The sequence below is a fragment of the Erpetoichthys calabaricus genome, chromosome 10 (genome assembly GCF_900747795.2).
Source record: "Erpetoichthys calabaricus chromosome 10, fErpCal1.3, whole genome shotgun sequence".
Lineage (NCBI taxonomy): Eukaryota > Metazoa > Chordata > Cladistia > Polypteriformes > Polypteridae > Erpetoichthys > Erpetoichthys calabaricus.
The window spans coordinates 154,544,844-154,559,645 of record NC_041403.2 but is presented as its reverse complement, the minus strand read 5'-3'; the positions used below and the strand labels follow the sequence as shown (position 1 = coordinate 154,559,645).

The 14,802-nt window shown below is 40.1% G+C and overlaps 1 protein-coding gene across 1 annotated transcript in view; it reads right to left on the bottom strand.

Annotated features, from left to right (window-relative positions):
* Positions 1 to 14,802, bottom strand: part of adgrl4 (adhesion G protein-coupled receptor L4) — a 123,137-nt gene that overhangs the window by 1,929 nt on the left and 106,406 nt on the right. The window contains exons 13-15 of the mRNA XM_028812145.2: positions 11,190 to 11,256; positions 6,026 to 6,117; positions 3,570 to 3,738 (exon numbers count right to left, since the gene is read on the bottom strand). Of these exons, the coding sequence (XP_028667978.2) occupies positions 3,570 to 3,738; positions 6,026 to 6,117; positions 11,190 to 11,256 (328 nt within the window). The remainder of the gene's footprint in view (positions 1 to 3,569; positions 3,739 to 6,025; positions 6,118 to 11,189; positions 11,257 to 14,802) is intronic.

Sequence of the window (14,802 nt, the reverse complement as noted above, 5' to 3'; positions counted from 1 at the left end):
GGGTTGGCACCCTGCCCGGGATTGGTTCCTGCCTTGTGCCCTGTGTTGGCTGGGATTGGCTCCAGCAGACCCCCGTGACCCTGTGTTCGGATTCAGCGGGTTGGAAACTGGATGGATGGAGGATATAAAACTGAGTTTTCAAGAAAACTGGAAATGAAAATACTGGACTGGATTTCGGTTTTACATGCACAAACGTCGAAAATGAAGAGTGTCCAAAGTGTATTCTCTACCTAAAAGTGTTAGGGCTGCTCAGTGTTCTAAGAAAATAAAACTTTACTTTTAAAGAGACAGAAAGAAGCTAGTAGTTCATCTGGGTCACAGCATGGGTAAGCCCACCTGCTTTATTAACCCCCCCCACCCACACCATCACCACCACATCCCTGACTATAAAAAGGTGGAGGCAAAAAGGATGAGAAGATGGATGAAGTGAAAGTCAATGTTGGCGGAAACAATAATCAGGCACTAAAACCAAAACGTTAAGCAAACTTGTAGTTGTGATGGGTAGCAAGAAATTTTGAAACCTATAATGTCAGTCAGGAACACCAATACATTTGAATTTACTCTCAAAAGGCATGGATGCTAAAATGGCCGTTGTGATGGTTTATCGATGAAGTCATAAGACCCGAACTCTGGGACATCCAGATGCCCCCTGGCAGTGGCCACTGGCCCATGCAGGGCTGAACTTCCATGCTCCAAACTCATGGCTCCACTGTAAGCCACAAAGGGAATGCCTTCTGTTGTTCCGGGGGAGATAAGGTCCTGGACAAGCTGTCTCTCCCGGTCCTTCCATTGTCAAGGTGTCCCGACTGGGTAAGGGCCCTGGCCGTCCACCACTATATATTTATATATATATATATATATATATATATATTAATATATACTTATGTATATATATATATATACACATATATATATATATATATATATATATATATATATATATATATATATATATATACACACACATATATATATATATATATATACACATATATATATATATATATATATATATATATATATATATATATATATATATATATATATATATATATATATATATACAGTCGATTCCTCTTAATTGGGACACATTAGAACTAAGACATTTTGTCCCAATTAAACGGCTGCCCCAATTAAGCGAATTCCACATAGAATTAAACAATAAATAATTTTCTTTCAATATTTTTATAAAATGATTGAACTCAAATATAAATTATAAGAAAATAATAGAAACTGTGAAGAAAAAATAATAATAAATTCTAAAGTAAAATAATTAGGTATGTACATACAATTTAATGCTGCAGAAATGCATAAAGTGTAGTCTGTCTTTTGTTTTTGTAAGTTTGTACTTTGTCCTTTGCAGTTCGTCTTTTCTGTAATGCCCATTCCTCACGCAGTTGATTTTCTTGTTGTAAGAGACGCACTATGGTATATTTTGGTACACCAGTTATCTCAGTGAGCCTATGATGGCTTGTATTAAATGGCTGGATTTTAATTTTATCCAGCAAAGCAATTTTACTTGAAAGTGTAAAATAATTTCTTAGCATCTTGGCAAGGGTTATAATTTTATAAATAAAATTGACAAAAAAAAACGTTATACGTACACGCAAGGTGGTGTAGGGGTAACTGAATACGGTTCGGTAGTGGTGACGGCAGACTATTAAGCAGACATGTGCTACTCCACTCTAAGATTGTACTATCTAAACTTACCAGTGCTTCTTCGACGGGCGACGATAGATGACTGACTTGCAGCACGCGTCTGCTACTGTCCCAATTAAGCGGAATGTTGTCCCAATTAAGCATTTAAATTATGTATGTTTATTATTTTGGTTTTCATTCCTTGAGATTTGGCCCAAATAAGCAGCTGCCCCAATTAACCGGTGGCCCAATTAAGCGGAATCGACTGTATATATATATATATATATATATATATATATATATATATTCACGGTATTCGTAGTCTGAATCACAATCTGATTGTATGGGTGGTTACCTACCAGGTAACGCTTGTGGTTGGTCAGCAAGTCGGCTAACATCCGTCACGCTGCCCTCAGTTGTGAGAAGCAGATTATAGAATGGTTGAAATAGTTTACTGTAAAATAATGCAAAGAGTACGCGACACGTGTTTCGCCCTGCCGTGAATGTAATTACCCTGATCTACATGCTGTCAAATAAATGAACCACACGCCGTGGCGCAACGTTAGGGGCTTCGCCTCTGGCGCTGACGTCTGAGGTTCGATTCCCGAGAGTGAGTGCAGTAGAGTGTGTACGCCTGATGAGCCCAGAATTAGGGCAAAACACGTGTCGCGTACTCTTTGCATTATTTGACAGTAAACTATTTCAACCATATATATATATATATATATATATATATATATTATATATATATATATATACAGTAATCCCTCGCTATATCGCGCTTCGACTTTCGCGGCTTCATTCTATCGCGGACTTTATATGTAAGCATATTTAAATATATATCTCGGATTTTTTGCTGGTTCGCGGATTTCTGCGGACAATGGGTCTTTTAATTTCTGGCACACGCTTCCTCAGTTGGTTTGTCCAGTTGATTTCACACAAGGGACGCTATTGGCAGATGGCTGAGAAACTACCCAACCACAGCGCGTATTATGTATTAAATAAAACACCTCAAATTTATTGTGAGCACGGGGGCTGTTCGCACGCTGAAAGATTACCTTCGCAGTGCTCCCTTCTTTGCTGGGCTTACATGTGGCTGCTTTGCAAGCGATATGCTTCCCGCATGGTGCTTCGCATACTTAAAAGATCAAACAGCACGTATTGATTTTTGATTGTTTGCTTTCTCTCTCTCTCTCTCTCTCTCTCTCTCTCTCTCTCTCTCTCTCTCGCTCTCGCTCTGACGGAGGGGGTGTGAGCATACTGGCATAGAGGATATGGACGCTCCTCTAAAAAATGCTGAAAAATGCTTGCTCCCTTCCTCGCAGCTACTTTGTCCGGTGGTGCTTCGCATACTTAAAAGCCAAACAGCCCTATTGAGTTTTGACTGTTTGCTTTTCTTTCTCTCTCTCTCTCTGATGCGCACTCCTTTGAAGAGGAAGATATGTTTGCATTCTTTTAATTGTGAGATGGAACTGTCATCTCTGTCTTGTCATGGAGCACAGTTTAAACTTTTGAAAAAGAGACAAATGTTTGTTTGCAGTGTTTGAATAACGTTCCTGTCTCTCTACAACCTCCTGTGTTTCTGCGCAAATCTGTGACCTAAGCATGACAATATAAAAATAACCATATAAACATATGGTTTCTACTTGGTGGATTTTCACCTTTCGCGGGGGGGTCTGGAACGCAACCCCCGCGATGGAGGAGGGATTACTGTATATATGTATAGTATGTGTATATATATATATATATATATATATTCAGACAGGATAACTGAGTCGCCGGAGTCACATATTGGGTCATACTTGGGATTGAACCTGCAGCTTTGTGGTTTGCAGTCCGGTGCTTAACCACCAGTTTATACCCATAATTAAACATTTAATGTTTTGAATGTTTGATTCATTCCACTTTTAAAGTATATATTAATTTTTTACCTTTCTGGATAGGACACAGAGGAATATGAAGATGAACATCCCTTGGAAGGCATTGAAGATAGTGAAGAAGTAGGCCGTCACCTCTGATTCATACACAACATGCAGGACGCCAAACGTCCAGGTAGCACCAAGTAGAAACAAAAGAGCCAAGGCTCCACGTGCACAGGACCTGGAAGGATTAATAGAAAATGTATTTGAGGTCTTAAAAAAGCACACACACACACAGGGACACAGCGCCCACTGTGTAATTAAGGGTGCAGTGTTGTCATATTAGCCTAAGGTTGCACAGTGCTCACTGCTACTGCTCCACAGCTCAAGTCTTCAGTTTGAACCCAGGCCTAGTTTATATCTGTGTGGAGTGCATTTTTCATGCCTGCCCTGTGTCCGTGTGAGTTCCTGTTTTCCAATACGCATTGCCAAGGATGAGTTTCTAAGGCAGACTGGAGATCCTAAACCGCCCTGTGTGACTCGTGAATGTGCATATGAGGGGGGCCTTGTGATGGACTTCTGCATCCCAAAACTGTCAACTGGATTATTCAGGTTTAAGCATGTTACATTGCAGGTAATAACTAAGACAGAAAATGGCATCTTGGAAATTGAAAGGATCTCCACGCAATGGAAACTCAGCTACCAGTATACAGGGAAAAGGGAAAGAGAGTATGCTAGACTGACAAAAATGACAGTGGTATAAAAGGGATACTCCACCCGAAATTTTTTTTTTTTTGCGCGTGTTACCTACCTCATGTGGTTTGTAGGTTTGTAATTCAAGCAGGTTAACATCAGAGAACATGTCCATCGAAGGACCCGTTCAAGCTACACACATGGGGTAAATATAGAACTGTCATTTAATCTAACGTGCAGGACTTTGCAGATCTGGGAGGAAAACTGGACTATCTGGTGGTAACCCACCCAGACATGGGGAAAATGTACAAAACCCACACTGTTTGCAACCAGGTGTGGAATTTGCACCACAGACATTGGAATGATCAGCCAACACTGCTCCACCATCTCACTCCTAAAAATTCTGTCTACTGTAATTCATGTACACCCACAATCTATATTATGTTTTTCATAGCTCGGAATCCAAGTCTTGTTATTTCTTATTTTTACACTACTGGGGACTATTGATGCTAAGAAGCCCCAAATGTCTTACTGCCACATCTGACAGACTAATTAAATTGCAGCAACCAGGAGATGACAAGTCAATGTTGTGCCCACCACTGGGGACTTCAAATAAAGTGAATGGAAACGACCAGGGAAGGAAACATTAAACAAGCCAGAAAGTCAAAACCAAGAGTCAAGCCTGTCTTTCATCTAATCAAAATTGTAAGGCAAGAATTCGAAATAAGAAGTCAAAGGTCAGGAGCCGGGAACTTTAAATAGTAGTGCTACACACATGCACAAAGGGTTTTTAGTTTGATTTATCTGTAAACTTGACTAGAGATGAAGTTGTGCTAATGGTATTTAAAGCAACGTGCTAATGATGTCGTAATGTGCAACTTCCAAATAAGCTGCCAATGTCGTGTCCAGGCAATAGAGTCTCGGAATGGTGACGTCCCAAGGAAAAGACGTCAAATAAAATCTAAATAAATAATAGCTATTAACTCTTTCAGGGGTGAGGAGGAGCTGACGATGGTAATCAACTGTAAACTGTGACAAAGCCAACTGTTATGTTTTAGTTGGACTCTTGTTGCTAGAAGGAAAGTTGGCTTCATTGGTTTTGACCGAGATTTCCAGCACTCGCGTGAGTACCAAGGCGCAAACTTCGGCAAAAATGGCCCTGACTTCTTGCGAGAGATCAAAGTGAATGCGTAAAGCAAAATACTCCACGGACGATGTTTTGACTATTTTATCTCTAAATTGGACTCTGACTTGTCGGACTCTGATTTTGATACAAGTGATCGAAAACGAATGTGCGGTTCCAGCTTCATCTGATTGGTCCCTAGCTAATCGTGGTGCTGAACAGGTTCATGTAGCTGACGCGCCTACAGCAATATTCACCTGGGAGGACTGCCACTTACAATGATAAGAGGTAGAAACCAGATTGCAATGCACTGCGACTGTGACCACTGCTGCTGCTGCCGCCTTAGCCACGCGAAGACAGCCTGGCAGCAAGCCTGCCGCACATTCTTGGCAAACTGGCAGCCATAGCATGCAGCAACAGCTGTTTTTTGTTGATTTCTGTGTGAAACCATTGCTTTACGGAAAACTATGTTTTTTGGAAAAAATATTCAGCCCTCAAAGAGTTAATTCAAATAAACATAAGATGGACAAAAATTAAACTAGATAAAACTAAAACTAAATAAAACAAGAAACATTTGCAATGTAGGTAAATCACTAACAACAAAAAGCAGAGAATAATTAGACAACATTAGGATTTGTTTATAAAATATAATAAAAATCAAAGTGATTGATTAATAATAAAATTAAAAGATAAAGTTCAATCTGCAACTTACACAATGTTTTCGTAGCAACTCACTTCAGGTTTTTTCACAGCAGTGTGGTGAAACACTTTGTATATGATCACACCAAAAGCCAATAGGTTGACCTGCAACAAAAAGAAAGCATAATAAGGGATTTGCCCATTTTCATCTCCTAATTCAGGGTGTCTTAAACTATGGGGCATTTTGGGTCGCGAGTCACTGTTGTATTTAATGTGAAAGGGTCACGTATGGCTTGAAAAGTGGGCTGTGGTTTGATTATGCAGTTGTCATTGCTCAGACTATGGTCGCTCTCCAAGGGGGACCAACCACAACCACCCCATCTCTAACGATTATCAAAACATAGGTCTCAAAGACATTAAAAAGGGCAAGATTGGGTCGTGACAAAAAAAAAAAAAAATTAAGAAACCCTGCCCTACTCCATTGAATTCACTTGTGACAAGAGCACCTCCAGGTAATCACTCCAGTCCAGAATAGAAATGCCAAAGTGCTAGTGATTTTGAAAATGAAAGCAATTCAATTAAATAAAAAAGGGTAAATTGTTTAATGCCTCGCATCCGATTCCAGCGGGACAGTCTGCATGCCCCCCAAACTGGCTTAATCGTTTTTAATAACAAATAACGGATAAAACAAAGTGAGGAACTGTCAGAGAAACAAAGTAGCAACGAAAAACAAAACCCAAAACATCATTGTGCTTTCCTCCCACAGGTTTTGCCCCGTCTATAAGGGTAGGGTTGCTTCCAACTTTTACCAAATTTTACCAAAGTCAGATTTAACATATTTACATGCTTTCTTGATTTTGAGACAGCTTTTTGATATGGTCCAACAATTCCACATTCTGAAAACACCTAGCATGGATGATGAAAATATTTGAATAATTAAGAACTTATCCTGGTAGAGAAGAGCAACAGTCCGAGTTGAGGAGAAAAAGGTCAACCAAAGTGGAGATTTTATGCGCCGGGAATTTGCTTTGTCTCCGCTTTTGTTTAATGCCTACTCGGAGAGTCTCTTTAGAGAAGCACTAAATGATGTGGACGATGGGCTGTCTATAAAGGGTGAGATTATTAATAACTTGGCATGGTACCTGTTGAAGACACAGAATAGATTCATGTAAAATTATTTGCTATCTCTTTCAGTGCCTTTCCTCTGTATTTGCATGTGTGTGTGTGAACATCTCTTCACCAGACCTCTCTTTCTCAAACGTGTTCCTGTAAACTCTGTTATTATTTTCAAAACAACTTTCTCACCCTCTTCCTGGTTTTACACTTGCGGTCTTTGAAGACGACTCTTTCAGCCTGATTCATTTGGGATCACATCCTCAAAGTAAGAACTCGTATTGAAAGGGCAGGCACCGCCATCACTCATTTAAGGAAGATACTCTGTAATATGAGTCTGAAACTAGGAATCCAGGTAGGACCACTGAGATCTTACATATTCTCGGTTCTGCTTTATGGAAAGATAACATAGGCACTTACAGAAAATGCCTGTAAGCATTGAGACGTGGCTCTACCAGAGCACGTTATGGGTATCCTGGACGCATCCAGAGTCAAATGACAGAATACTCTGATGTATGAACAAGGCAAGAGAAGTCCTCCCTGCCATTTTAAAGAGGAAACAGACCGATTTTGACCCATTATGTCTTTTGCGACAGAGGTTACTGCAGTTAAATATACAGGGAAGGAAGGGACCAAGTTGGTACAGGATATCATGGCTGTGGAACTTGAGATACGGGACAGAAATGTCATTGATTGCCTTGTTCAGCCTATTGGAAGCATGGCACATTACCAAGGAAAAAATAAACAAATATATATATATATATATTGTGAGGGATGGCCGGCCATATATTCTGGCCCACACCTCCAAACCGCCACGTGGAGCCCTCCCAGCAGTATGGAGGCTCCAGCAGGGCCTCATGGACCTTGTAGTTTTTACAAACAGCCCTGCTGGATACCATGGGGACCACCAGGAGCCACTATAGGGAGGCTTGGGGAGTACTACGTACACTATAACCCGGAAGTACGTCTTGTTCACATGGACAGAAGGAACGATGTGCTTCCAGGATGAAGAAAAGAAATTTCTATCTGACCCGGAAGTGATAAGGAATCATGGACTGCAGGGTTGGAATCACTTCCGGGTCAGGAGATATAAAAGGACCTTGGGAAAGCCCAGACGCTGAGCTGAGCTGGGAGGAAGGGTGGCTAAGTGTCTGGGAGAGGAGGAGTGAGAATTGTGTCAATAATTGGAGTTGTATAGTGTTTATGAGTAGTGTGGAGTGGAGGGTGCTTGGTGCACATTATTATAATAAAAAGAATAAGTATTGTATGTTTACCTGGTGTTTGACGTGGTACCTGAGGGTTCAAGAGGACAATAGAGCCCTCTACTGCTACAATATATATATATACATATATTGTCACAGGTGGCTGGGGGCGACCTAGCCGGGATGCCCCGGAGGACCAGAGGAGGGCTTACACCTCCCCCAGATCACGTGGGAGCGACTGCCCTGGTGGCTATGGGGACCACGGGTGCAGAGCTTTGAAGCTCAACCCTGTAGGGGCCTGTGGTCACCTCCAGGGGGCGCCCCAATGCCTTTGGAGCCCTGGACCTCAGCACTTTCGCCACACTGGGGAGTGCCGGGGGAAGATTGTCGGGAGGCACCTGGAACACATCCGGGTGATTATAAAAGGGGCCGCCTCCCTCCATTCAGGGGCTGGAGTTGGGAGGTCGAGAAGACAAGGTCTTGGAGGAGAGACAAGGAGGCGGCCTGAAGGAAAAGGCATTGGAGAGTTGGCCAGGACTTAGGGGACTTTTGGGGTTGCGTGTGCACTGTAAATAATGTACAATAAACGTGTTGTGGGTGAGTTGAACGTGTCTGTGTCCGGGTCATCTTCCACAATATATATATATATATATATATATATATATATATATATATATACATAGTATATATACAGTATATACATATGTATACACAAACACACACACTACCGATGAAAACTTTTAGTTTTATCAGTTGTTCTTCAAATTTAATCAGTTGAAATGCAATCAATAACATAAAATGGTGAAAGGGTAAGCACTAAACTGCAGCGGTTTAGATTCGCTAATAAAATAGAAAAAGGAATATCAGAAATGGGCCTTCTTCAGGGAACAACTAATATGTGGATCACGTTAGAAAATCTCCTAAAAAACCACTTTATTAATTTGGCTTTTTTGTAGCTACATTTCCATTGTATTCCTAATAGACTATACAGGCATAGAATTGTTATATTCTCAGTAGATTTGCAGTCTTTACGAATCTCTCTTTTATTTTTGCTTTCTTTTCTAGTTTTCATGTGGTATCATTTTGGCCGAGGAACTGATGTTTGAATTAAGGCAGGTGCCCCAGCTGTCCACAAAACCCACCGCGTCAGCTCCTCTGGGACAAAGTCTGAAAACAATGAGTAATGACGTAAGGACATATATGTTATGTAGAATGCCCAGTGGGGGCTGAGTGGTCTTTTGACCAGGGATATATCTTCTGTAGTTTTTTTTTTTTTCTGTCTTCCTGAAAATCTGACCATATAATCGGACTCATCTTTAGAGACTTAGAATATGATATTATGTATTAAACTCTACTTTTCCACTGTTTACATATACGAGGAACGTTCAAAATGTTTCCACGCTTTCATGTTTTTGTTGGAAATGGTGAAAGCGGGAGTAGTAATTGGGCATTAAAAAACTGGTACGACGAGGGGAAAATTGCATGGCAAAGTAAGGTGACTATGTAGAAAAGTGATGTCGTTTGTTTATGAGTTAAAAAAAAGTGAGGAAACTTTTTGAACACCCCTCGTGCTCCGCCGACAAAGTAGAACCATCGCAAAAAATTCATAAATGTTGGCGCGGTACGCATGCACAGCAGGTTAGAGATAATGGAAGTACGAAAATACAAAAGTATAAAAAAAAAAGATAGGAAAGATCGCATTAGCACAAGCAAATGGAAATTATTACTTGGTGAAATAACAGAACAACGATAAGAGATCAAATATATTGTTCGGATTTAAACTTTAAGTCGGAGACTTGTAGATCGTCTAATTTGTGATGCCACCGTGAGATGGAGACTTTTAACATGAGATTTTTTCAGGTCACGCCCTACTTACAACTATTTTAAAACAAGACCACAGTCATCTAACCTCTCAGTCGTGTGAATGTTTTTGTCAGACACAGTTCCTGCGCTGTCAGCTCTTATAAATTTTAACAGGACAATAATTTTATACGATCTAAATGACACATCAACGACAAAGTGAAGAAGAAAGAGCATGGACAAACATTCGAGAAAGTCATTTTATTTATTAGAGAGTAAGAAACGATATTCACTCACAGGCAGTTATACTTTTGCGTTGTCACAATGTAAGTCCAAACAAAATCAAAATTCAATGCGATCTTGAAGAAAAGTTAATTCTAAATATTGTTTTTACAAAACTTTTATAGTAAAGGTAAAAACAACACATATGTAACAATTCCCATGAAAATAACAATCTCTTAAAATTGTATATCCAGTAAATAAAACCCGGGGGTGGGTGAAGCCCCCAATATATATATATATATATATATATATATATATATATATATATATGTCCTATTAAAAGGAGTGACATGTCATAGGAGTGACATAACAAAGGAGTGAAACCTCAGATATAAATTTCAAAGGAGTGACAACCATCCAACCAACCAGCCAACTGGGGGGCAACGATTTTTTAGGCGAGCGTACTTTCAGTTGTGTGTGGTAGGTGACTTCAATAAAATGTCACTCCTATGAAGTGTCACTCCTTTGATACAGACCCATATATATATATATTCATATTGATTTTTTGAACTACTTTTTCATTATTAATTTTGCCTAATTTAACTTGCTTTTCTTTTAACTCTTTCTTTGGCCCCTTGTAAAGCACTTTGAGCTCCATCCTGTGTATGAAAATGTGTTATAGAAATAGATGTTGTTGTTATGATTGTCTAAACATATACTGAATATAATTGCTAACAAAAGCTTTGGCTTCTTTCACAATGGTTTGCATCTTTACACTAAGTGGATACATTTAAATATACACTTTACTGAACATTACAGAAGAATGATTACTGTGACTATATGGGGATTAATAACGTATTTTAAATCAAAATCGAATCAAATATTTTTTGAAATTCTTACCAGAATAATTAAGCAGGCTGGTCCTATGAAACTCCATATAAAGTTGTTTTCTGTGCTTAGCCAACACCTGAAAAATTGAAAACATAAAATTACAAAAAACAACAAAATGGGCAAAAAAGTGCAATCAAAAACAAAATGACCGAAGAAATGCAGTTGGTGAAAGATGTTTTATTGTTGTTAAAGGATGCTGGACATCCTCCCATGGCTACGCGTTAGCAATATACAAGGGCTACATCAAATGCATTGCAACAGAATTGTTGACTGTAAGTAATTTTTTCAAAAATTCTTTGATCGTACCAATACGTTGAGTAAGAGTTTATTACGATTTATTTATTATCAGTTTATTTTAAACTATCACCATCAGCTTCAACAGAAATATAAAAGCAAAAAAACTAGACCACATCTTAGATGACTTCAAGATGTCTCCAATGAATTTAAAATCAGTGGTAGCAAGATCTGGGTTGGATATGGAAGATTGGACCACCAAGCTATACAATGGCTTTCTGTGTTTTCAAAGAAACGTGTGGTCGAGTAGTGTCATTGTGAAGGAAGATTTCAGCAAAGCTGAACTCTCCACAAACTCTACTTCATCTTCTCCAGAGTTTAAATACAGATCTAAGTTGAAAGTTTATGATAATAGAAGAGTTTCAATTTCTACCAAAATCACCTCCGTCTGTTTCCCCAAAACAGCAGCCACGACTTTCAAGCTGAAGGGTGTCACCCACCCAGCTCCTCAAAGATAAGCACTACCACCCAGGGACACCAGGGGGCATGATCACTGATCACCTTGACTCCTTTTCGGCCTACAGCAGCCACCTAGTGAGGGCAACTAAGCCCACCCCTTCTAGTCCAAGAGCTATAAAAAGTGAGCGCTCCTGGAAGGTGGCGGCTCACCTTGGAAGACAACCCAACTTTAGGAAGGAAGTCCGACGACAAGCCTGGCAAACCTAATTAAGAAATGTCATAATAGCCTAGCGGCTTTAATGATTTCTGTTCTATTTTTGTGCCATCATGATCTTGTTATTTTCTTGATGTATAAAAGAAATAAACTAGGTGACCTAGTTGGCACCCCAAGAGTTTGCTGGAGGTCCTTTGGTTACTAGTGGTCGATGACAAAGGGGTATTTTTATAATCTGGATGATGCTATTCTGTTGACTGTCTTGTTATCTCCAGTTAAAAGTTTTATTCCCAGTAACAAAAAACATTCACCTTTAGTCTAAATCTAAAAAACATCCTCTTTCTACCGACTTTTGCGATTGAGGCTTTATGGAACCCACTGTGCACACACTTTTGAATATTCTGAGATATCAAAAACATTGTTCACATTTCACTTGAATACCGTTACAGACTTTCTGGACATAATTCGTCGACCCTGTTGGTTGATTCATGAGCACCTTGAAGCAGCATCAGAGAGACTGCGGGTGCTGGTTGGTCACAGAGAGGAGTGTCAACAAGCATGCTTGGATTTCTCAGACCTTGCAATTTGTGAAGCCCGTAAAATAACATATGGCATGGAGGAAAAAATAAAAACGGACTATCAGAGGAGACAACGACTGAGCTGAGATACTAAGTGGGAGATTGGACTTTTCGCAACAAGGCCCCAAAACTGTGAATGATCTGCCTGCTTATGTAAGAGATGCACCCTCAATCTGCCTTTAATTCTGGACTGAAGACTCACTACTTTAGTATAGCGCACCCGTTTAGAGCTGCTGATTTACTGCATTTCTGTTTTTTAGTCAATTGCAAAGAAATATGAACCATTACCAAGCTTCTTCTATCATGTTTATCATGTTCCTGTGGTAGTTGATGGTACAACTGTATTGTCAAGCTGTCCTCCAACCCATGCAAAGACACCAGAAATACGTAGTAACCTTGGACTCCAAAGATGAATCCAAGAATAAAAGGATTTTGTCGTCTTATAAGACTGTCCAGCACAATCTTATACAATACTGTAGAATGCTTCAGAGGTTGTGGTCTCCAGACCTGTGCCTACGTCTGACTTTTTAACCAATCATAACTCCCCTCAATAAGTCCAGCTATGATGCTTGCGATAAGATCAGTTAGGGGACCATGGAAGAGCACAGCTTTATAATTAAAACAGTGTACTCAGGCTCTGTGCGGGCATAGGTGTGCGTGGTCAAGCGTTTCTAGGGGTTTGGAGGGAGACGTGTGCATTTTTGTCCACATTCCTAATTGGGGGTGCATACTTATTCACCTATACCCATCTATAGTATAAGTAAAAAGACAAAAGAGAGAACAAGACAAGGAAGAATGGAAAGAAGGACAGGAGATTAACTGCACTGGCAATCACTTTGACGTGGCCAGCAACACCTTCTGGAGGAAACTCAGATGTCACCTACATGGTCCAAAACAGCATGGGGAATTCCACAGCCCTGCTTCTAAAACTGGTGCTGATGCCACACGACGAACCACCCGGATTGAGATCCGAGTGCAGCTGTGCAACGGGTAACACCTCAGCACCAGTTCTTTTATGGTGGCTGGAGTGCCAATCCTGCCACCAACTTCCCCAGGTTTTTCCTGTAAGTTGGAGGACCTGCTTGCAGGGTTGGATGAAGATTAATGTCACAGCCAGGATGGACCAATTGCAGGTTTAAGGGCATTGCTCAAGGGTTCAACAGAGTAGACTCACTTCTGGAATTTTACGAGATTTGAACCAGCAACCTATGCCTCAGAATTTGCCTAATTCACGGTTTTTAACTGAAATTAAGGCCATAAATAAAAACATATGAAGCCATGTAAGCAGAGTCACGTCTGGCGTTTTACGGGATTTGAAGTGCCAGTGCAAACTCCTAGCCTCAGAGCCACCACTCCACCCGGTGAACTGAGGTGGCCAGCAATCCATTATAGAGCAAGTCAGCTGTCCCGTATACTGTAGTTGGGAGCAGGAAGCCATCCATTTAAAATAAAATTTATAAGACAATGAAATGTGTACAAAACAAAGGAGTCTGAATATTTTCTGAACTCACTTTGTATGAAAAACACTGATTTTTTTTTATTATTGATTAAATCATACAAATACATGCAGTCAACTAACGCAGGTAACAATCGCACAGTTGGAAGTGAAAGGTCAGTTTACCCCCTGCTTACTTGTACCATTAAATTGTTCAGATTGTTAATTTTAAACTGACAATATCAAAAGTGAGAAACACATAGGCAATTAGTGTGATATTTTTACATTGTTAATTTTAGAACGACATCTGCTCGGCTTCTTCAGAGGGCAGTGGAAGAAAGGGCACATTATTAACAATGCTGGCAGAATGCATGATGAACGGACGACTGAACCGACATTTCACGAAGGTGTCTGCTGTCTAATTGCCACTGCAGTTAAACAGACGCTCTTTACTCATTAAACAGGGAAACTAGTAACGTGGAAAAATCATATCCATGTAGTCTTTTATTAGAGGCAAAATCCTAATGATGATCTAATTGGTAGAGTGCATCAGGAGCTAATAGGTGTAGCTTATAGTGCCTTTGACACACACTTTCACAAACGAACAGTATCTACAGTTTAAAATTGGAACACTCGAGATGTTTAGAGAGAGTGAGAGATTGGGAGCATGCGGCGATAACAGCGCATTGCCGCACCCACCGC